The following is a 25,753-nucleotide window of genomic DNA, read 5'->3' on the forward strand; positions in this document are numbered from 1 at the left end:
GATTTTTGGGTGTTTCTATTTTTACGTTCGACCGCTGGTGACCAAAAAAGACAAAATTAATAGTTTGGTGACCATTTTGTAACTTACATTAAATATAAATTTTATTCCTAATTGTATTTATTTAGTTGTTAAGCAAATATTTTAGGGCCAATACATACAAAACACCCTCACTAATCAATAGCTTCTCTTTAAGCAATTTGTCCTTCTATTAAACTTTGGTTAAAATATGCTAATGGTGCCAATATAAGTGATTGAAGTATATGTATATATATAATCAAAAGTTGACCCTTTATGTGTGTGTGTTTTTTTTTGGGTACATGACCTTTTATGTTGTATGCATGGATTTCATTATTTAAAGAGTTGAATTTGAATCTTCCACTTAATTTTTTTATATCACTACTTACATTAATAATATATTGTATTAAAATTTGCTTTGCCAACTTCTATGTTGAAAAATATTGTTCACGAAGATAATATTATTAAAAGGGACAGTCATGAATTCGAAATATGAATCGTAAAACGGATATAGAGAATAAGAGATTCAGATATCTAAATCCTAATCTGTTGTGTACAAAAATAAAGCATATTCAATTGTCTCAAACCCATTATGAATAGTAATTAGAATATTTGCAAATATCTAAATCCGCACTGTCCATTGTGGTACTTACACTAAACAAGAGACAAAGGGCATTATATGTCAAAATTACAAAAGTCTAAATTCATAGTCCACAGCCCGACCCGGAAATCACAGGTCCATCGTTTCACAATACCCGAATCCATTGCGTAACTATTTGAACCGAAATTTCAATTTCACCCTTTCCTAACTCCTTTATAAACGAACCTTCCTGCCCATTTCATAAATCAAAATCACTCTCTTTAGTCATTTACTTTTCAAGAATTCCTTCAAACCTCAACAATGGCTAAAGGCGGCAATAAGCTGACGAAGCTGAAGTCCGTTTTGAAGAAGCTAAACTCATTCAACAACAACAAGCATCAAAGCCGGCCGACAACGTCGAGCTCCGCCGTGGCGGCTTCCGACATGGACGAATTCTCATCGGCCAATCTCCATACCGTCTACGTCGGAAAATCACGTCGGAGGTACCTTATCAGCTCAGACATTGTCGAGAACCCGTTGTTTCGTGAACTGGCGGAACGATCCGGAGATCAAAACGACGCCGTCATCAACGTGCCGTGCGAGGTTGTGTTGTTCGAACACTTGCTTTGGATGCTCGAAAACGCCGATCCTCAACCTGAGTCATTGGAGGAGCTCGTCGAGTTTTACGCTTGTTGATTTTTTTTTCTTTTTTTATTTTTGAAAATCAGAAGAAATGCTCCCGTGTGGTCGTTCGCATGGTACCAAAGTTGTACATTATGTGATAATGTTGAGAACGGCGATGAAAATTTGGAGGATGATCAGATAGTTAACGAGAGAAAGTCGATTTCAATGGCGAGGATTTAACCGAGTTCATGCCCCGGTGAAGAGATTTATATTTGTGTATGTCGTTGTTCTTTGTCATTTTTCTTAAAAAAATTTAAGAGATTAATGAATGTTCATTAATTTTTCAAATGTGCTGGATTCCACTGATAGAAAAACTTTCAAAGTAAAATCTCGATCTTAAATTTTATGAATTACGTACCATTTAATGCAGGGGAGGTTTTATTTTGATCGATTCGAGATAAAATTATAAAATTTTAAGTATTTTTAAAGATTTTAAAATAGTAATTATATTATTTGGTTGAGGGGATACCCGATTTTAAATTTGATCGAAATTTAATATAATTATCGAAAACTAGAGGATAAGAAACGGAGAAGATATGGGTGTGATGTTGAAATCATGGACATCATTCAATCTTTATCTCGAACATGACCAAAAAGAAGAGAGGAAAATCTTTATCTCAAACATTCATAATGCTTGAAGAAAAGTACAGTACAGCAAGTTTTTGGGCTCCAACTTTTATGTTTTGTCTTCCTTTTACATAGGCAATATTATTTTTATTTTTATTTATTAATTAAAATATGTTTTAAGTTTTTTTTATATATATTTAGAATTTAATTTCTTATTTTATTTTTAAAATTTTAATTTATGTATAATATTTGAAAATTAAAACATTCATTCGAAAGTCATGTAATAAAAAATAGCATTATAATAAACCTAAATTTAATAAAATAATATTAACGATGCTACACATAAATCAAATTATGAGAGCATATGAATTTACTGCATTGACAACTTAGATTGACTGTTTCTTTTTCTTAACCGTTGTATATACACGTATGCTTACAGATTGATCTGTATGTTTTCAATATGTTCAAAATCAAATTTCTCTAATGCTTCCGGTATTAAGAGATAGGTTGCATTTTACCTCTCTACTAAAAAATGAACAAATTAATTCATGTACGTTAGATTAAAGAGCTATATAATGATAGTATTTAAAGAAACTTAATTAAAACATTCTGAAATCTAGAGTCCTTATGATGCAATTAATCATTTATTAAATTTAGTGTGTTAGTGAAGTAAACTTGCTGGCACATGCCCCTCTGCCTTGCTGGAAAATTGCCCCAAATAAGCAAATCAAATCCCTAAAATGTCACCTTTTCCCATTACATGAAAAAAAATATGCACCACCAAATTTATTATTTAAGCAGCTAAAAACAGAGTGTATTTAACTCCTTTTTTTTTTTTTTTTAAATTACCAAACAACAAGCCGGCGGCTCAGGGCAAGCAAGTACGACAATTTTGTGGATTAAGAACATCAACACCAAACAAAACTCTTTGGTAAAATTACCATGAAGGTCCTTTCATTAAAAATTAGATTATATTTTACTTTTTTCTCATAAAATAAATTAATTAATATTTGCACGTTAGATCAAAAAGCAAACAGGTTAGTTCAGTTAACTTTTCATTCATTTCCAATACCAAAAAACCAATAGTTATAATGACTAATTCGACTCCTAGTAAAAGGATCTCTACAGAAATATTACCATTTGCTTTTGCTTAATGTCTTAAACTATAAATAATATAAAGAAAAAATAATTTAATTTAATAATATTCTCAATCTGTATTAAGAAATGTATGCTAATGATTGGGTTGTTGTTATTTATTTGTTTGAGATGCTTTATTTGTTTATTTATTTATTTTAGATATACCCACACGCTCTGCTAGCTTTGTTGCCTTTTGTTGGTTACACCCCCCCCTTTTTTAATTGACACCATACTAAAAATGTCTAATTATGTGCCTAGTCCTTGGATTCTTCAAGCTTGTTTATTTCTAACAATTGAATCCTTTTATATGCTTGATCTAAAAAGACTTTTGTTAAATTAAAATGTCACATGTTTAAATATTCATCGAGCCACATGATGTCGTTTGGTATAAGTACCAAATTGGGATAAAATTAAATTAAGTACGAAATTAAATATTGAACCCAAACTCAGGCACCAAATGATATATTAAACTATTAAAAACAATTTTTTATGTGAAAAAAAAATGAAGGAGACACGTTGATGCATTAAAGTCTATGAAGTTAGGAGATTGGATAGTTTAAAATAATGTTTAAATAAATTGGCGGTGGTGACTTTAGATTGATTAAACTTTGAGATTATTTTATTAAAAGTTAGAAATTAAATAATGATTCTTAAAAATAATCTCAAAGTTTAATTATTTTTAAAATATAATAAAGAGAATAATTGAAGCATAAAAAAATGAACAAAAGTCAAACTGAAAGCATAAAAATTTTGAAAATTAAAATTAGAGTCATGACAGCTAATTAAAGTGATCATTGTTTTGACATTCTTTTTTCTTTTTCGTGGACGAGATAATAAACAATTTTAATTACTTATATAAAATAATATTTCAACTAGACGGTAGCAATTTATATTATTTATTATATTTTTATATTGGCTTTAAAATAATATTTTAGTTTTATTCTTGAATTTTGAATATTAAAACTATTTTATTAAATTTGAAAATTATACCTTCTATTTTATTATATTGCAATTTTGTTATAATTTAAATTATTTAGTTTCTGAGTTACGCTTTTATTAGTATTTTATTAATATAAAACTAAGACACTGTACGGATAAATTATTTTATGGACTCGTCTCACCAAATTATTTATGGTCATTTTTTAATTATTTTATGGCATTTCAACATTTTTTTTTTACCTTGAACCCCGAACTCAAACTCGAACGCGAGTTTAGGTTTCAAGGTTTAGGGGTTAGGTTCAAGTTCATAGTTCAAGGTAGAAAAATTACCAAAATTACGTGTCAATGATAAGGATGTCATTAAATAATTGGAAAGGGGACCATAAATGATGTGGTGAGAAGAGTTCACAAAATAATTTATCCATTATACGTATTAATATTCAACATTTAGTTTTTCTTTTCAATAAAACATAAAAAAAAGTTTGAATTTCCTTTTTATTTTCTTTCTAACTTACAATATTTTACTAATCAAAACAACTAATATATTTTAATAGTTTAATCATTTTCAATAATTTGAATAATATTTTATATTAATTAAATAAATACATAAAATCACATATTCTAAACTATATTTTTACGACAAAATTCTTTTTATATCTTTTGCTGTAAGTTGGAAAAATATTTTTAAAAATAATTTAATAAGCTATCACATCTTTTATTTATTAATTTATATTTTAAATATATTTATTTTGATTTCTAATTTCATTTGTAAAAAACACCAAAACAATAAATGATAATAATAAATTTAATTTGTTGGTGAATGTATAATGGTAAATTGGTAATTAAAATTTAGGAATTGAAAAAAAAAAAGAAACTGAAATTAAGGGATGGAGTGACAGCAAATAGATGAAGACAAAGCTAGGGGAGCTACCTTCCATAAATAAAATGTAATTAAAATGATTAAAAAAAAAAAAGACAAGCGGCATTTGCGGCTTTTTAGGGCAAGATGCTGTCCATCTCTCTGCTTGTCCTTTTCTGTAAATAACAGCTGCTATGTCTATGTGAGGAATATTTGTCTTTTCATTCTCAGCCACTCCCTCCCTCACTCACTCCTCTCCTAATCTTTCCAACTCTTTTTTTTCTTTTTAAAATTAGGGTATCCATTATCGGCAATGGTCTCTCTATATGATTAGTCATAAAAGTGCTCTATTTAAAATTGTATGAGCAGATATCAAATACTCGAGTACATAATTAAGAGTCTCGATGCTTAAGTATAGTAAAATATTAAAAATTATGAGAAATTATTTAGTGCATTACGAGTGAAGTTTCTAAATTCTACAAACGGAATTAAGAGTTTGTGGATTAATAAAAAAAGTACACTAGCAGTGTATTATATGCTCACCCTTATACTTATAAGATTTTTAACGAAAACCGCAATATAAAGTTTTAGAGCCCAATGTAGTATAATTAATTAGTAAAAAGTAATTTTAAGTAATCTTATTTTTCGTTAACTAAATGAATCCAACATAGTATTATAACATAGTAAAAATTATACATGAATTTCGATTCGATACGTAATTTGATGCAAGAATTTTAATTTGGTGCAATTATACAAATGAATCTTTTATTGTAGTTCAAATATGTACATGAAATTTTGATTTTAGTTCAATTATATATATTTAAAGAAATAAATACATCGGTTTGTTTTATATCGAATAAATATAATTATTTGTATATGTGTCATGTTAGTGATTTGTAAAATTTGAATCAAATCAACATTTACCACTATTCCCAACACTTGTTAATAATATCACATGTTTTTAAGTAATATTATGTTATACAATATCTGCGATGATATCATATCAAATTAGCAAACATCTATGTTATAATTTAAGCCTAACCCGGTTGCCCAAAGCCGATATTATTGTTTAAAAATAATAAATATTAAAAATATATTATTTTATATTAATATTTACATATTTATAATTAACTTCAAATACAAATTATTTACACATATATATTAAAAAATATGTGAGTGAAAATAAAATTATATAATACATATATTTATAAAAAGTTCACTAAAAATGAGGTCATATTTTATAGATTTTATATAAAAATAAAATGACAAAAATACCCTCAAAACATATTTATTATTTTGTAAAACATTTAGATATTTGGTATTTTTTTAATTGAAATGGGACTTGGTTGATGAGTGAAATCAATTCAACCGACCATTTAATATATACTAGATTTTGACACACATTCTTGTTAGATGCTCGTTTAGCACAAATTCAAACAGTATTACCTCCATCTCCACCTCCAATATTGTATAGAAAAATTAACGAAAATTACAATAATGCAGGTTCAAATATTATTATTTTCATTATATGCATTTATTTTTTAAAACTTATAAAAATACATAAAGACATAAATAACTTTTTTTTTTTTACTTTGTAAATTTTTTTAATAATTTATTAATTGAATTGAAGTTGTACAAACTGGAAAATTACTTAATATAAGTATAATAAAGGAGATAAGAACAAAGATGCATTCATGATATTAATTTAAATCTTATATATAAATGGAAAAGAATGAGAGAGCCCACGTGGGATTGTGTGGTGGAAATGGGATTTTGGGGTGAAGCATGAGGAACTTTTTTTTATTAATTTTACATAATTATTGTTATTAAATTTTTTAAAAATATAGTAACATGATTTTTAAGAAATTACTATAATTATGATTAACTTTCCGCCATAAGATTCTTTTTGTATTTTTCATGTTCACTTTATAGTTTATGTTTTAAGTTTGTAGCTGTTCTTTCTAACAATGTTCGGGGTTTATAGAATAGATGATGTAATTTTCTACCATTGAACTTGGCAATTAAGTCCACTTTAGTACTTGTGGTTTTTCTTGGTTCACTTTGGTATATGGGCTTGAAAAGTAGATCCATTTTGGTCACTGAACTTAATTCGGTCAAGATTTAATTATGTGATTAGTGTTCTTGGAATATGATTGGATTGGTCAGTCAGACTGAATATTGGACTAAGAATTGACTAGTACGTTGGTCTAGTAGCTGAACCGATAATTGAATCGAGAACCAGTAGTCTGATTGGTTCAACCACCAGTTCAGTTATTAGAACACTATACATGACACTCTAAAATTATATCACAGACATCACTTAAAAGTTTATATAATTTTTTTTAATTTTCAAGTGATAATATAACACAATCTCAGAACTCGAGAATCAAAATAAAAATCTTTACCCTCACACATACAGCAAAGATTTGGATGAAAATATTTGGGTAAATTCTCAACAATGATTTACATGAAAAGATAGGATTGTTTGATAAATTAGGTATTTGTGGGAACCCTTAAAATCTCATTTTCACAAACATTATATTATGTACAATGCACCTTATTATGATTCCTACACATCCTCTTTGATATTGATATCATCTAATAAGATTTTTCACTTTAAGAAGATATGACATGACTTGATCTGCTCAACACCAAACCTACAAATCCATGTTACAGATCATTTCCAAAATCATGCTCCATGCCTCACATGATTTACTTTTAAAGTTTCAACTAATTATTACTATTAATAATTAACTAAATTTATGAATATGATTTGGGTTTAAAATATTTTTTTTATATATTTAAGTTTGAATTCGATTCGATTTGAGCTGAACGAGAATGCGATGTGAGAGTAATAAAAATAGTATATATTATGATTGGAATATAAGATTTATTAAATGTCGATTTTAAAGATATTTTAAATATTAACTCATATGGTTAAACCATGGGTCATGAACCAAGTTCAACTTTTAATTATTATATTAGAATTGTGTAAATATAATATATTTTTAAGTTTAGAAATACAAATAAATAATATCAAAATCAATTATAATCAAAATCAAGTATAGTGAAGTACAGTCAAATTAATATCCGAAACGAAATTAGAATAGTTTTGGAGACAACCCATGCACGGTGAAATTTAAGTATAGTGAGAGTCGAACTTAAGGCATTACCATCTCAATATCTCAACCTTTGCTGACATGGACAAAACTTGAACAACAAACACGACTTGAACCCAGATTACACCTGAGACGATGAACACATTTAACCATCAATCCATCACTTGAGATTCTTAGTAATAGATTATTAATATAATGATGTAATTAATATGTCCAACGTATATATATTATAGATATAGACATGCGTAGGAGAGCATGAGGGCCCAAGAAGCTGCCATTGATGAGTCTCCTTCAAGCCTCTTTTTGCAATAAAAAACTCGAATATATATATTTATATAAACTTTATTCACGATCCTTAAACTATGGTTGTTTTTTTTTTTATTTTGGTATTTTTTTTCTTCTCATTTTAATACTTAAGTTATCTTTTGGTTATAGATTTTAGTTCAAAATTGTAACGTGTTAAAGAAAAACTTTGTCCAATAAAATCATACCATCTGTCTTAATTTTCCCATGTGGTTTCCATGAAAAGAAAGAGCTTTTCTTTATAATTAAATGACATGGAAAAATTCTGACAATAGCATAGTTTTATTGGACTAAAGTTTTTTCAACGAAAATAAAATTTAAATATCAAAATGCAATAAAAGAAAAGTTTAAGTACTAAAGTAATAAAATAGGCATTTCTTAAGGGTCAAATAGTGAATAAAGCCTAAAAGGAGAAATCGTGAAAACATGAAATCTATGGTATAGAGGGGGTGGGGGCCATTCAATTCAACGCAAACTCATGAGTTGTATACCAATTTGCATGTTAAAGGCATGCATATATATATATATATATCCTAATCACACACCTGAGAATTTTGATCCTAATTACAAATTTTCAATACATGAAGATAGCTCATAAAATTATTAATAAAAAAAGTTAGAATAGTACAATCCCTCTCTCACCCCAGAATAAAAAGGGTGCTCCATTTTTATATTTCACATTGAGGCCAAAATTATAGAGGCCTCTCAAATACCACGAGTGAATAAAAAGTTATGAATCACCTCATTTACTTTTTTAAAGAGAAATTTAATTTCAAACCCTGGTTCGAAGAAAAGAAGTATTCCTTGCTAATATGCCTCAAATGATCCATATTTTACGGTTAAACATCGATGAACACATTAAACTATCCATGTGGTCAAAGCCCTCATAGCCTAGGCACAACAACTAATTATTAGGAGTGCACTCTACCATTGAGTTAATAGCTTGTTGTCTAGGGTTTTGCTATGCCAAAAGCGAAAGAGGTCTCATCCTTCCCTTTCCTTTTCACATCCCTAAGTTGCGACAGGGAAGGACTTAGGGCATACATATGGAGATTTTATCAACTTATTTTGACATATAGATATTTATGATTTTTTTTGTATTTTTTAAGGGTTAAATCATTTTTTGGGGCCTTAAACTTTTCCTAAAATAGGGCTTGAACTTTATTTGGTCTAAGTTACGCCCTAAGCTTGGAATTATTCTTACATTGGGGGCTTAAACTTTTTTTTGTTCAAGTTAGAACTTGAACTTGATAATTGTTCTCATATTGAGGCTTAAACTTTTTTTTTGTCCAAATTAGTCCTTAAAAACCCTAAAGTTCAAGTCCCAATATAGGAACAATTGCCTAAACTTTTTTTATCCAAGTTAATCCTGATAATTTGAATATATCTATAGACCTAGTTAGAAACAAATTTGAACCAACCCAAACATGAGTGGACTTACAAGATTAAAATCTAAAGAAAACCCACACATATTTTATACAGGGCAAAATTAAAACTTAAAATATCGAAATTTTTAAGACTTCAATCCTATCCATAAACCTAAGCTTGGTTGACATAACTTTTTTTGTACTCTTCTTGCATTTGAGTAATAAAATACACCATGTTCAATGGAAACATTGTCGCTTTTTTCATATATATATATATATATATATATATATTGCTATCATTTTCATGCGTGGCTCAAGAAATAAATTTGTTTGGAAGGGGGGGAGGGGCTAAAGCATTGCATTCAACTATTACAAGCATAGGTATCTTTCAGACATTACTGTATTTTTACTCTCAATAGTATCGTTGTTATCACTACAATCCAAATATTCAAAACCATATTTAAACGACATCACATGTGATGTTCTCAAAGTCTAAAGTCCCACGTTCCCACCAAGCTATAACTATGGGTTCTACTCATCCTCTCAAAAAAAACAAAAAACCATATCTAGACTTGAGTAAAGGGACTAAAATGCAATTTGTGATAAAGTATAAGGACTTTTTTACTGTACTGTTGCCTTATATTTTTGCTCCTTTTTATAATGCATTTTTGCTCATTTTTTTGTTTCAATTAAAAGGACTGAAATGAAATTCGAAGTATAATACAGGGGCTTCTATGGTGAACAAAATTTCAGGTCAAAAAGAAAAGAACAGCACGCAAGTAGCCATGCATGTGCAACAAGGAAAAAGAGGACCACCTCAACGTGGATAATGATAATGAACATATTGAATGCTCATGTTCTACATGTGTAGGACTAGAATAGAAGAAAATCAAAATATGGCCAAAAAGATCTCTGTCAAAAGCAAGGGCGGAACCTTGTTGGAGTTAGAGGGGACCTTGACTCTTCAAATATTTGGAAAATATTCATTATGATGTTTAAAATTTTTAAAAATTTTAATTAAATCTCATGAAATTTTTAAAAAATTTAAGTAGGTCCTCCCAAACTTAGCATCTTTCATGGGTAGTCAAAAGCTTAACATGAAATTTTGAAAATGTGCATGAGGGGGGAAAAAAGAGGAATAATGAGATTATTTTCCTTTTGATTCAATAATGAGTTAGTAGGATCCCAAGTTCAATTTATTTTAATTTAGTTTATTTATGCAATTATTTTTAAAGATAATCCATCAAATAAGTTTGAAATTTGAATCCTTCTTTTTTCAATCTTAGAGAAGTAATGATAATTTATTTTTTTTTACAATTTTAAGAGACAGGAAGGTCTAATTGCGGTTTTAACCCTTTGACTATACTACAACTTGAGATTCTATCTTTCTATTTTAATTGACATAATTTGGTGTAGTTATTTTTGGAAAGTTATTCATAGACCTAAATTGATAATGGTGTTAATTTCAACTTGGGTGTGGTTTGTGAATTTTTCTTCTTTTCTGAAAGCAAGCTTAAGCATTCAATTGACATTTAAATGTATTATTGGTTAAAAATGCTTGATTGAATTTTTATATGATACTGATTGTGTAGTCAAATAACAATAAAATAAATTTCACATCATATCAGTTTAGACCTAAAAAGATAAACTTATGTTATTTGTCAAATCACTCCAAAATAGATGGAAAAGTTAACATGTATTCATTCTACTGACATAGCATGCACGTGGATGCTACATTAGTAATTAATTAATTTTTTTAAATATAAAAAATTAAAAAAAAACATAAAATATTTTTAATTTTTTAAAAATTAATTGCTGAGGTGGCATACACATGGACTTTCACGTGGATGCCATATCAACAAAATTAACAAATATTAACTTCTCTATCTGTTTTGGGGTGATTTGATAATCAATATAAATTCAAAAGCTGAAAGAGGTGAAATTTTAAATGAAGGGCTAAAATGAATTTTTTTTATGAAATTAAAGGATTAAAAAAGTCATTTTCCTTTTATTGTTTCGTATGAATTTTGGTATAATCATTGGTTTGAAACAGATTGAATTATTGGAGCCCAAAAGAGTTGGAAATTTAGTCTTGGGGGATTAATGAAGCCTCCCATTAAATTGCTAATTTTTGAAAATTTCAAAAGAAAATGATTGCTTCAAGTTTTGAAAATGCTTTCAATTGCGTGGAGGATTAAATTGCTAATTTTTTATGGTAAATGAATTAATTTAGTTTTTCTTTTTAAGTTACAAGTATGAATTACGAAGTTACACATTATTTATATAAGATAAAACTCGAATCACATAATGAAAAGTTCTCAAAACCTTCTCTTGTCACTAAGTTAAAAATCATTGGCTAAACTAATTTACTCTTCAACTTATAATATAGTTTAATGAAAAAATGGTATAACTTAGGGTTTATTAGCAAATTAACCTCTAAATTATACCCAATTTCCAGTTTGACACTTAAATTCTTTTGGGTTAAATTTGATACTTAAACTATCAATTTTGTCTTAATTTACCCAAAAACAATGCTAAGCGATACTAAGATAATATGTGTCACGATTTTATTGGACACCATACGCTCATACTAAAATGATAGTTTTGTGAATTTTCAAGTAAAAAACTTGAAATTTAATTAAAGTTCATCTTAGCAAAAGAAATAAAGAAAAAAAGCCCATCACACCCTTCAATACCAAATATAGCCCATGGACAAGGATTTAACAAATCTACATATCATTGGCCCAAGCCCATGGTTCCAAAGAGCCTAGTCACTGCTATTTGCCAACCATGGCAAGTTGTCATATGAACAGACCACAAACTTCGGCCTAATTATGATTTTCTTCATTGTATTATACTCAATTTAAAAATTTTGTTGGATTGAGTTTTAGTTTGGTTGGCATGGGTATTGTTGTCAATGCAAGACGACATGGGTTCGAGTGCATTATTCTCTTATTATGGGTTGTGGAGGGGCTATAGATAGTTCTAAGTATAAAAAAGAACAAATATGATCAGAACCTATAATGAGATTATTCAAAAATAAAAAAAAATTGTTTTATACTTTAATTCAGTATAATTTAGTTAGTCCACATATATAAATTTTTAAAAAACATAAAACCGAAATCCCAGATTTTCATATTTCAATTATAATTATTAAAATAGATATATGAGTTGAAAAGAAATTCCAAACTCAATTTTATAATATAGGATGAAAACCATAACTTAATAATAAATTCATTCTTCATTTAGTGATTAGAACTAAAGAATAAGTATTAATAATAGTAGGAGAAGAAGACGTATGCCAATTAAAGTATAAAGATTAAATTTCTAATAAGTATAGTATATGGACAAAGATTTTGACCATTAATTCGTACCTTTTAATGATGTTAGTAATTTAGCCTAAGACATAACTTTAATTGTAATAAAAATACCCATGTCAAATTAAAGTATAGGGACTAAATGCCCGAATTTATTATAATACAAGTGCATACCATAATTTGACCATGAACTCATTTTGGACTATGACATAGCACTAATAATAATAGGACCTATGCCAAATTAAAGTACATGAAATAAATCTCAAATTTGCGTGGAGTACAGAGACAATGACCATAAACTCGTACCTATCAACGGGGTTAATGATTTGGATCAAGGCATAACATTAATAATAGTAAAGAGAACTTGTACTAAGTTATAGGGACTATATCCCCAAATTATGTATAGTAGGGGGGCAAAAACCTGAATTTTGACCATAAATTGTTACCTAATATCATTGCTCTCACCGACATGTTGGTGAATAAACAAATTGAGAAGTGTGGGTGTTGTTCTAGTACCAAATTGTTTTAGGGTTTAATGATTAGGCAGAAATGGGACAACTCATTCATAAGATTTGGTTGGAGCATACTTTCCAAAAGCACATGACAGTACAAATAATATATAATCACTTGCATTGCACCTCCCAACCAAAATAAAAATTGAGGGTTAAAATATGCTTTTAGTCCCTGTACTTTAAACGTTGAAGTCCTCCTACGTTATTTGATTGAAAAATCTTAGTCCAATCATTAAAATCACAAGTATTTTCTGTCATTTTTGCTAACTTGGAATTTTGATTAGACTGTACAGAAACTACCAATGATGATACTTTTAACTTTTAAAAGTACAAAGGACTGAACCTCAAATTCTATACAAGTACAGGAACTAACAGCATATTTTAACCAAAACTGAGTATTTTTCATCCAACTACACTATAATACCATGTGCTAAAGGTTCCTAATATTCAATTCAACTGAACAGCAAACCAACAAAACGACGATCGGAATGTGGTTTATCTCATTCGAGACAAGACTCGAAACTGATGAACGAAGGGAGGTGATCTAACAGGGTAATTGACTCGACTATGCGAATTACAAGCCTAAAACCGGGTACTAAATCCGTAAAAGCTTAACCATCTTGCGATTCGACATTGGATTTCCTACTCGGGGACTGATTCGTTATGGTTTTATGAACAATAAAAGTGTTCCATTACCAATCAAACATTATATGGCAATCACATTCGAGTAAAGGACACAAAGGTTTCACCATTTGCCCCCCTCTCATTACATTCATTCCATAAAACCTGAATTTTTCTGTCTAAAAAGCTTCCTACTGATTGCAAATTAACAAGAACAGAAGAAGAAAAGGAAAAGTTTTGCATACAAAAGAGATCTTGCTTTAACCTCGAAGTTCTTGGCACGATTACTCGTTCGGCCTGATGTTCAATGAATCTCCACCTGCAAATGAAAACATATAGGAACTTCATATTGGGGCACAGTTTATGAACAATAAATCATTTGAGGCAGGCATTACCTCTTCGGAAATTGAGTTATCAACTATAGGGTAACCTTTAGGATGGTTCTCTATACACTGCAAGAGATACTTGAAGATCTCGATCTCACACGGGAGAGTAAGGCCGCCATTATGATCGTACCCGAATTCATCCTTCGCTTTTTCCAACAAAACCTTAAAGACGGGATGAGTCAGGTACGTCGTGGGGATGATAAACCTCCGAAGCTCTGGCCCAACATAAACTGCCAAGTACCCTTTTGGAACATCAGGAGGCGGTTCAGGACTAGGGCAGCTTTCCTCATCGGAATCGCATGCCATAACATTCGTTAACCTTCGGTTAATCACTAGCCGGTTTTCTTCCGGATGCAGGGCGTTTGGCCTCGAGCCTAATGTCACAGTTTGCCACTTATGAAGGATTTCTTTTAGTTTAACAATTTGCCGGATTTTGGTCAACTTGCTACCACCATGATCATTCATCATTAAAACTTGACACCACAGCAGTGAAAAATGAAATCCAGGATTGGAATTTTGTAGCGTTTTTTGGGTATTGCACTACATCATGTTCATACATTAATAAACATCCGAATTAGTACATTACAAAACATAAACCGAACCAATCTAAACCAGAATAACAAAACAGACGTTAGATCTGCAGAAGAACTAAGGCTAGCCTAATTTTCAATAACCTAATCATGATCATCCTCCAACAATGAAAAATCAATGTAAATTGAACCCTTTTTAAAAAGTGTAATCCAAATTCTGATATTTCTGACCAACAATTCAATTGAAACCTTAAACCATGCTAAGAAAAAAAAACCATTATCGACAAAACAACAAGACAAAACTGTCCCTTTCAATAAATTCTTCTTCTTTTTCCTTGTCATATCAACCTGACCCAGATTTTATTACTCAAAAAAAGTCAAATAGGAAGCAAAAAATACAAACTTTATTAATACCTGAATACGGGGGAGGAATTAGCAAAGAACCCAATGAAGAAAAGCCATTGCAGAGGAGGAAAAGAAGAGGCTTTATGAGAATGGTTAAGCAAAAACTCTCCAATTAGAGAAATTGAAAGAATAAAAAGGAAAATTTAAAAAAAGATTAGAACATAAATATTGGGTTTTTTAAAATTGAAAATAAATAATGGTTAGGAAAATCAAAGTTGGGGTTGTTTTAAATTTGGAGGATTATTAATAAAAGTTGATGACTCAATGGCTAAAGCGAGTGTATCGGAGATTGGAGTTATCCGGCTTTTGTGCTTACTTTTTCGGTTCTTATACAGATTTGTGCTAACAAAGGCTAAGATGGATACTCAATTTGAGTTAGATCAAAATTCTATTTTTAAGTTTGAGCTCGGTTAGAGACATGATTGAGTTGTTCAAGTTCGAGCTTAAGTTCAATTAAGTTTACTTATCAATTTTCATACTCAAACTCAAGAGTGAATCCAAATTTTTTTTAGTAGAAGTTGAATTTTAATTATAATTTTGTCATGGAGCAAAATATAAATTTGTTATGTATTAATTTATAATTTTATCATTTTTGAAGAGATTAAATAGATTTTTTTTTCCATTTTTAGAGGGCTAAAGTGTAATTTTTATTATATATTAATTTATAATTTACATATAAGAGGATTGAATTGAATATTTTTCATTTTGGAGCTAAAGTGCAATGTCCCTATATATTAAATTATAGTTTCGGGATTGAATTGAAATTTTTTTATTTTTTTGGGGGGTGGGGCAAGGCCCTGCCCGCCTCCCTTAGATTAACCTCTGCTCAAGCTTGCATTTGAGCTCAATTAAGCTCATACGTATTCAAGTTCAAACCCGACTCGATAATTAAGCTTAAGGTTTATAACATATATTAAAGGAAATAATGTAATGTAATAATATAAAACTATTTAAAATAAAAAATTTGATAAGGCTCGCAAGCCGATAAAACGAGTATTACTAAGTTTGAATTCGGCTTGACTGATAGCACAAACTTTAACTATATTCAATAGTTACCAAATTAAATTTGAGTTATTTTTAGTTGAACTCGAACAACTTATCAATACCAATATCGTATTTGCACCCCTAATCTTTTAGGTTTGATTCCCACTTTAGCATCATGATTGATTTACTCTCAAGTTTATCGCCGCTTAAATCACATTATGTGATACTTCATATATATATATATATTATGTTATTAGTTTATATTATATTTAATTCTCATATATATATATATATATATATAGGGTTTGAAAAGGATCGGATTCGTTAATCATATATTTAATTATGGACTTCATCTTTTTATTTTACGAAAAATTAAAATATTAATTTATTTATTATAATTTATCATCTAAATAAATATAAAATATTTTAGTTATTATGAAATTAAATTATAAATTTCAATATAATGTAATTTTCAATTAATATATACAATTCTTTTTGAAGTTTTAAGTATAAATACATTGCAAATATAAAAAACAATACATACAAATAACTATAAACAGTTATATCAGGTGCGATAAGGTCTATAGCCAGAACATATTTAGACCTAGACCAGAATAAAACTACTCAGGACTTAAATATGGTGGGACATAAATCACAATAAATATGGGATAACTCATACATGGTTATCAATAATGGTAATATTATATTATTTGATGATATATTATTATTAGAGAAATTTAGTTCTCTCAATTTCAAAAGTGAACAACAAAAAACAATGGTAATAGTTTTCGTCAATGGTAAAGTAACAAATTTAGCCCTTAAAGTTTACATATTCTGTCAATCAACATTTATACATTCTGTCAAATTGATCTTGATTTAACAAATTTAGGTCACAACATTTATACATTCTGTCGATATTTACACGTAATATATAAATATCAAGATCTAAACTTGTTATTATACGAATCAAAATTATGTACAATTGAAAGAGAACAGTCGTTGTGATTGATTACGGTTAGTTGCTCACTTTTGAAATTGCCGTAGATTAAATTGCTCCACTTTTTAAAGAGAACAATTTACCCGACATCAAAATTAAAAAAGACTGGAGATGTGTTTTTACCGTAAATACAAACCTTATAAATTTTATTTTGATTAATGTAACAAAAGGGGACCACCTTAATAACTCTTGCTTTGTTGTAGTTTTTTCTCTTTATATACCAACCGATACTAATTAGGACTTATGATGGTTCGGTTCATAATATACTTATAATGATAAAAATAAAAATAATAAATTTATTCAAAATATTCAATGAATAATACATTCGAGATTTAGCTAGCTACTTTCATTAGTAACATGTTTTGTCTGTAGACAGATGACCATAAAGGGGATGTAGCTCAAATGGTAGAGCGCTCGCTTTGCATGCGAGAGGCACGGGGTTCGATCCCCCGCATCTCCATGTCATCTTATATTTTGATTCTACTTTAAATTTTGGTCAAATTTTTTTATTAGACCCTATACTTTGCCCAAATTATGGATTTGGCACCTATACTTTAATTTGACCAATTTTAATCATTTTACTTTTTTGAATTGGTCAATTTTAGTCCTGACTAAACGGTAGTAGCTAAATCCATGATTTTAGTAGCGTTTTCAAATTTTGAATTTTTATCTTAATAAAAGCGATAGTTGTTAAATCTATTAACTAGATTTTTGTAGTAATATGTAAAAATAGTAAGTTAATATATGTCATTACACATTTGATAATATGGTCAAGACTAAAATTTTAAAATTCTGAAAGCACATGGACTGAAAATCACCAAATTTAAAATATAAGGATTAATCCACAATTTTACATAGTGCATGTACTAAAAATAGAATTTAACCATAAATTTTGGTTGTTACTTTTTTTGGGCTTTCTAGTGGGATTTTGGATTGCCAAAGAACTACCAAGAGGTCTGCTTCTTATTTGCAATATGGGTTCATTTCCTATGCTTTGATTCTATGGAAATTGTTATTTATTAAGAAAAATGACATCTTTTTAATTCATCACACTTCACCATTATTTTTAATTTCATCAGAACCAATTTCACTATCCATCTAAACGAACCTTCAAGAAAATATCAATAAATGAATATCTTTGCACACACCTTACCGTTATAGTAATTAATATTTCTTCATATTCCTACTTTTATTTTTAATTTCTTATGAATCAATCTTACTATTCATCCAAATAAACCCTTAGAAGAAACCAATTTTTCATCTATAACATCACTACAGATTTAATACCACCTTACAGTTATTTTTAATTTCAAGGTGGATTCAAATAAATTGCTAGAATATATTTTTCATCTACTACAATGTATTGACCACAAAGGGCTTGTGGGCAATTTATGTAAGTACTCTCTTAGCCATATCCCAATAAAAGAAAGGTTTAGTTATTTTGACATGCATTATCTGTGTCTGTCTACATGAAGTCATTGAAAGAAAGCAGCCTAGGACATGACCCATGGTTAACCCTAAGAATTAGTGGTTGTTGTTGTTGACAACTTTCCAAGTTAAATCTATCACTTATGACATGCATGACCCTCTAAGGAATTATTGAATTAATGGTGGTGAAAATAATTATATATAGTAGGTTGGAAATTTATGAAATTATAAGTTAATATCAGCGATAGAGATGAGTATTTAAAAATGGTAAATTTGTTATAGACTCCTTTAAAGTAATATTTTAACTTCGCTTTTGAGTAAGGAGCTAATTGTTTTTTAAGTAAAAGTTCGGGTTTAAATATTGTAGATGAAAAAAACAATGTTTGAAGAATTTTTGCCTTTTGTTTAAGAATTTGATCTGATTGGGTTTTAAATTTAATTAAGATCTAATTTGATTACCGATTATCGAAGGCATAACAACATGGAATCTATTTAATCTCTTGCCCCAAATTGATGTTTAGGTTGGTAGAGATTTAGGGGATTAGGCCTCTAGAAGGTTTAAGCTTGTGGTGATGAATAAATGGTAGCTAATTATATATTGCTTAATTCTATGGTAAGTTTGAGAACGAAACATAGAAGCAAATGAAGCACACTGTGAGTCAAATGCATGAACCACTCAGCCAAATTAACTTCATAGTGAAGAATTTGTGAATCGGAGGTGTGAGACAAAAGCATAGTCTCCAAATGCTGGACAGATTCTGTGTTGCTGTCAATGTGATTGCCTGCTTTGGATCCTTTGTTGGGCCCCATTTGTGAATGGGTTAATTCAACCAAACATCTTAAACTATCGTTTAGTTTTTAAATTAGTCTCTAAACTTTAAAATATTTTAATAGAATCCTCGAGGTATCAAGATTGTATCAATCAAGTCCTAGCAGTCAATTTAGGCATTAATTCTAGTTTGAATTGAGTTGAAGCATATTTTTTTAAAAAATGGGTCAAATTTTAAACAGAGTGTACATGAGCGCATCTAGGGGTAGGTATTGGCCTTGCCCCAAAGCTAAGAGGTATAATATCAATTTCAGCTCCTTTCTAAACAAGTTTTTTTTTTAACTTTTAGCCCCTCAAACTTCTAAAATTTTATTCCGCCGTCCTCTCTCAATAACAAAATTGTTAGCTGCACCCCTGATTGTGTACCTAATATAAAGAAGTGTTGATCCTTTTTTTTGGAGAGTAAAGTAGGCACCAAAAGCCTAGAAATTACAATGTTTCAAATTCTAATGCTCATGACATCATTCATATGCAAATTCCATGCACCAAGGATTGGCTCCTTGAGCAGCTCTAATTCATTTCAATAAAACCCAAGCTGGCCATACGGCAAATACACGTATACGTGTTTTACATATGTTCTAAATTAAATTTGAGTTGGCATTTAATATTTAAGCTAGTGATTAGATTAATGGAAATATCTGATTAACACGATACCGATAATTTAAAGACTCGAGAACGTTATAAAATTTAAAACCACGATACTAATACTTGAATTCAAAGGATCACAACTCCGTACTCATATCATATGAATTACTGATGGACTGAGAGGGTGATAGACATATTGATTGATAGGTTCCACCTAAATGAGGTCTGATTGCACCTAAAGAAATCCTATATAGCTTTTGTTATTTAGTAGCAGCTGGTACGAAACAGTACAAAAACAAAAGGGACGTAATTGTAAATACTTGTTTCCCCTCGTTACCTAAACAAAATCTTTTACTCTTCTCACTGTTGATTACATCTCAGATTAGCCTGCATATTTAAGACCAAAAAGGGTTTTAAGAACACGGTTTATTAGCATTTTAAGGCGAATTTAGGGACACGGGCAAGAGTTTTTTTGATCCCTCAAAATAGAAGAATTGTAATTCAATCTTCTTTTAAATGATTAAATTAAAAATTAATAAATGATAAAATTACACTTTAATCCTTAATAAAAAAGATGTTCTAGCTCGTGGAGAAGCTAGAATTATCTCTAGACAACTACTTAGTTTTATTTACTTTCTTAATATATATATATATAGAGAGAGAGAGAGAGGATGGTGAACAAAGTCAATGGGAGTTGGTTGAGTTTTACCTTTCAGTATGGAACTTGCTAGGCTCTTTCTCCCCCATATTAAACGACAAAGTACATGTGTGCTATGCATGGTAGTTGGTATTGGTACCGATGTCGTTTCGATTCTAAATTCTTTCTAAGCAAATTAAATTTAGTTCCTATTAAAATTTTAGCACCTCTTAAGTGTGTTTTAGCTCATTTAAACCAGTATTGACTTTTCTCGGACTGTATTGATTAATACAAGATTTTGATATTTTAAGCCACCTTTTAATTTTTTGTATCTTAATCATTCTCTTTTTCCTTAAACCTATTTTTATCTATAATTACATTTAAAATTAAAATATAGTTTTTAAATTTATATTTACATAAAAATATATTTATCTGGATGTATATTTAATATACAATTTATTAAGAAACTAAACGTGAGAAAAATATTTATAAATATCGATTTAATCTACATGGAAGGGATTAAGGTTACTGACTAAGTGGCTATAATATAATAAATCAATAATGTTAATGAAAATATAATAATTTTTAAAATTCGATGATCAATTTACGTTTTTTAATTATTAGTAACCGTATCAATTAAATTAAAACTAAAATTGAAGCGATAATCTATTGGGGATTTATTCATATAATGTATATCACCTTTACGTAATAAAGGGAATGCTATAATGATAAGATAATCAACTTGTTGCTTATATTGACTTGGCTGTAATTTTCAATTCAAAACAGGGATGTGACAAGCAATTATTCCTTATAACGATGAGGAGCAATATTAACATTTAAGTTAAAATGCTTAAAACATATCTCCAATTATTCTTTTAACTAAGTTCTTGTATTTTCTATCTTTGATTTGTAACTAAATAAATTTGGGTAAATTATATTGCTAAACTATTAGTAAGTTTTTGTTTTGGTTACTGAACTTCAGAAAATTATGAAATGATTGTCGGATTATTCAAAAATTTTCATTTAAGTCGTTGTGTTGTTAAAATTGATATATATTGTATAACCTTCTCTTTCACAACGCCAGCATCAATCGAAAACTCTCTTTCCACTTCTCTTCTACAGTTCATTTTTTTCACGAAACAACTTTGAACGTCATGAATTTACGAACTAAAATACAAACAACTTTTTTTTATCTCTAACACTGATGATCAAATCGACTTGGGTCTAAGGTATTTTCTTTTACTCGTTGATAGGTATTGATCCACCGTACCAATTGCCAAATCGCATTTTAGAGCTTGCTAGCCGGGCAATTAAAAGAAAAGCTTAATAGCCCAGTGACATAAATAAAAACTTTCGAATCATTCACATTTTGTAATGTTTTGAAATTGAGTGACCAAACCATAAACTTAATAGTAGTTTAGTGACCTTAAGTATAGTTTACCCATAAACTTTTACTCTAAGTTTCTGATTGAATTTGATGTCACCCACACTTCCTTTACAATTTTCTCCACCAACCCATTGTGCATAATTTTTATCATGTATATTTTATCAATAACTTTCTAATTTTTTATTACTTTATTATTAATTTCTTATTGTTTTTCAAAAATATATTAGTTAAAATTTTATTTTTAATATTATTCTTACTTTTTTTTGCCGACTAATATAAAGGGCAAACTTAACCCAAGTCACTAAACTGTTAGTAGATTTATGTTCTAGTCATTCAACTTTAAAAGGTTACAAAATGGTCACTAAGTTATTCTAAAATTCTCATTTAAGTCACTAAATTATTCGAAAGTTTTTATTTAAGTTATTAGATTGTTAAGTTTTTTTTTTTTAAGTTTGGCTAGTAAGCTCCAAGCGACGATTGGACTATCGGTACAATGAATCAGTATTCATTGATAAATAGAAGAACATACCTTAGATCCAAGTTGATCTGACGGTCAGTGTCAGAGATTGGAGAAGAAAGCTATTTAGAATTTGGTTCGCAGATTTGTGGCATTCAAAGTTGTTGCACGAAAAAATTGAACTATAGAAGAGAACAAGAATGAGAGCTTTCAAATGCAGGTTATATAAACAGAGAATGTCACACACAACGATTTTAACAGTCCAGTGAGTTAAATGAAAAATTTTAAATACTTCAGTGATTATTTTATAACTTTTAAAGTTAAATAACCAAAACATAAACTTACTAATAATTTAATGACCTTAAATGTAATTTGAGTTTAAAACTTAACATCCATATATGTCCCACCCTCAAATCATTAAATGTACAAAGAAAATAAATAAGTAAACAAAAGCTATGTTAATTAAAGTTTAAATGCTCATTTCATCGTCTCAAGTGTGGCTTGAGTTCGAATTGCGCTAGTCACGTTTGTTGTTTGGGTTTTTCCCTATTATTGTAATTTTTAAAAAAAAATGTTGATCCATGCAAATACTGCAATAATGTAAATGATTGCTCCTCTTAAACCAACACAAATTATCAATACTTAGGCTAGTATATTTGCATAATATTAATTACTAATTAATGCATTAAAATTCACAATTAATGCATGTTGTGTCTCTGTCACACCCCCAAAAATATAGGGACTTCCCCCCTTCAAATAGTAGCAGTATTTTTGTATTTAATTTATAAAGTTTTCTTAGGGTTTGGAGGAGAGAAAACATGAATTTTACATCTCAACTAATGTATGATAAAAGCAAATTAAATTGCATGAAAACCCTTTTGTACTAGATTGAAATTAAACTTAACTTACATTTTAAGTTTTTGGACCTTTTTTTTTCCTTAAATTTAACTATACATAAATTGGAACGTGGACAACATCTAATTTCCCTTTCACTTAACTCCTTTAGAACAAAAAAAAAAAAATCCACTTAACTCCCTATTTATTTATTCTATATATGGGAGTTATAGATGCTAAAAAAACCTTGTTTTTGTGTGTTTGTGTATCAAAGAGGTTGATTTTTCTATTTATCTGATACGGTCCCTTCGACGTGACGTTCTAGGTAGGCCCCTATGCATACCAACACGCACTCTATTCTAAGATTAACACGTATTTCTAGAAATGAGTTCGTTTGCATGATGATGCGAACAACCCATGTGCGAACCCTCCACACGTAGACCCACGTAAGTGAACTATACAGACTGTCACTGTTTGAGTAAAGAGGATCGAGTCGGTCTTAGTCGGGTAGTTGGATAACGGTCTGTAAAAGTGAACACCATAACAATTCTAAATGAAATATAAAAAAAGTGAATAAATAAATATTTTAATTGAGTCTTTGAAGTATTAATATTATATCAATTAGATCCTTTTGTGAATTTAATCATCAGTTTGGGTGTTAAATGTTGGCTTAGATATGTTGTTGAGCATATTTAAAAATATGTAGACCAAACTTTAAATATATATATTGTATGTATTACATGGACAACTTGAATCTAACGTGTGAAATAAAATAGAACATCTTTAACATGTCGGATCCGAGTTATACGTGTTTAAAATTCTATCCATGTGTTTTAGATATACAAAATGTTAAATCTAATGACTGATACAATACTTATACTTTAAAGAATCAATTAAAACGTCTTGAAGCTTAAGACCAGATTAAAATTTAACCATGATCTAAGAATGCATGCTACAATTAACCCTATTTTTATATTATTCAATTACTATGTCTTATACTTACAACAACAGATCATTTAAATGAATGTGTATATATATTTTTATATTCACGTAAATGTCACGTCGAGAAAATTATTTTAGGGAATCATAAATAAATAATAAAATTTTGAGAGATTAAATTACAATTTTATCATTATACGAGACTTGCGATTTCATAAACATAGATAATTTCTCATTTCGAAAGGCCAAGACCACATCCAACTCCTAAATCCGTGTATAATATATGTTCAAATCCGATACTATCAAGTTCCAATATATATATATATATATATATATATGCAACAACTACATGTTAGAAGGTTGATTGAATGCTCATAATACAACAACCCATTAATTCAAGAAAAAAGATTACAAATTTGAAAAAGAAAGAATGATGCTTTAGTGAAAGCAAAGTTGGTGTAATATATGAATTGTGGGTGCAGCAAGCAAATTGTGTTGTAGCCATTAAAAAGTACACGAATCATACATGCCTATACTTTCAATATGTACTACAAAATGTTTGCATGATCCCTGCCTTCTAGAAATGGCTTACAAAAGTTGACAGCTCTTTGCCAACTTCCAATCCAATAATTTTTATTTTAAAGAAGGAAAAACCATATTATTACATCATCTTCATCCAAACTTTTTAAATCTATATAGTTAGTAGAATGATGGCTGCCATCGTTTTTAATGAGGATGAAATTAACAATTTCTTAATAAATAAAAATGGATAAATTAGCATTTAGTCCCTGAATTTGATAACTTTTTTCATTTTGGTCATTGAACTTTTTTGGGTCTACATTAGTTTCGGGATTTGTCAAATTTTTTTTTATCAATTTGGTCCTTGAATTTGGGTTCTGTTAATAAATGATGACTTGGCACTCTAAGATTATGCTACGTCATCAACTAAAATATTGTTTTTAAAAAATTATAATTTTTATGTGCTTTTTAAATTTTCAAGTGATGATACGGCACAATCTCAGTGTGCCAAGTCATCACGCCATCAAGAAAATGTTGTCAAATATCAGGATTAATATGGACAAAAAATTAGGGACAAAATTGAAAAAAATTAGCAATTTCATAGATTAATTGTTGTTTTATCCCTTAAAAATAGGATAATTGAAAAATTGAAATGAAAAAAATTAGACCATTTGAAAATAAATATATTTTTAAAAAAGTTACCAATATAATTTTGAAATGCATATTATTCATTATATATTTTTATTTTTATTTTTATTTGTTACACCAAATTTAGACAAAGACATCAATATGGTATATATAGATGTATAAATCTAA

General features: G+C 29.0%; 2 protein-coding genes and 1 non-coding gene across 3 annotated transcripts; 2 read left to right on the forward strand and 1 right to left on the reverse strand.

The window, feature by feature from the left end:
* Window positions 1-852: 852 nt before the first annotated feature.
* On the forward strand, window positions 853-1,567 carry LOC105797649 (hypothetical protein). Its single transcript, XM_012627616.2, has one exon. The coding sequence runs from the start codon at window positions 917-919 to the stop codon at window positions 1,289-1,291; it is 375 nt and encodes a 124-aa protein (XP_012483070.1). The 5' UTR covers window positions 853-916; the 3' UTR covers window positions 1,292-1,567.
* Window positions 1,568-14,066: 12,499 nt separating this feature from the next.
* LOC105797581 (protein SMALL AUXIN UP-REGULATED RNA 10) lies at window positions 14,067-15,630 on the reverse strand. Its single transcript, XM_012627546.2, has 3 exons — window positions 15,351-15,630; window positions 14,416-14,946; window positions 14,067-14,339 (listed from the first exon to the last, which is right to left on the reverse strand). Exons 2-3 carry the CDS (start codon window positions 14,872-14,874, stop codon window positions 14,325-14,327), a joined length of 474 nt encoding a protein of 157 aa, XP_012483000.1. The 5' UTR covers window positions 14,875-14,946; window positions 15,351-15,630; the 3' UTR covers window positions 14,067-14,324.
* Window positions 15,631-17,709: 2,079 nt separating this feature from the next.
* TRNAA-UGC (transfer RNA alanine (anticodon UGC)) lies at window positions 17,710-17,782 on the forward strand. Its single transcript has one exon. It is a non-coding gene; the product is annotated as a tRNA-Ala (tRNA).
* Window positions 17,783-25,753: the final 7,971 nt, after the last annotated feature.

The sequence above is a fragment of the Gossypium raimondii genome, chromosome 7 (genome assembly GCF_025698545.1).
Source record: "Gossypium raimondii isolate GPD5lz chromosome 7, ASM2569854v1, whole genome shotgun sequence".
Lineage (NCBI taxonomy): Eukaryota > Viridiplantae > Streptophyta > Magnoliopsida > Malvales > Malvaceae > Gossypium > Gossypium raimondii.

Excerpts from the sequence above, each read along its gene's own strand:
- LOC105797649 (XM_012627616.2), top strand. The coding sequence starts at position 917 with ATGGCTAAAGGCGGCAATAAGCTGACGAAGCTGAAGTCCGTTTTGAAG.
- LOC105797581 (XM_012627546.2), bottom strand. The coding sequence starts at position 14,874 with ATGATGAATGATCATGGTGGTAGCAAGTTGACCAAAATCCGGCAAATT.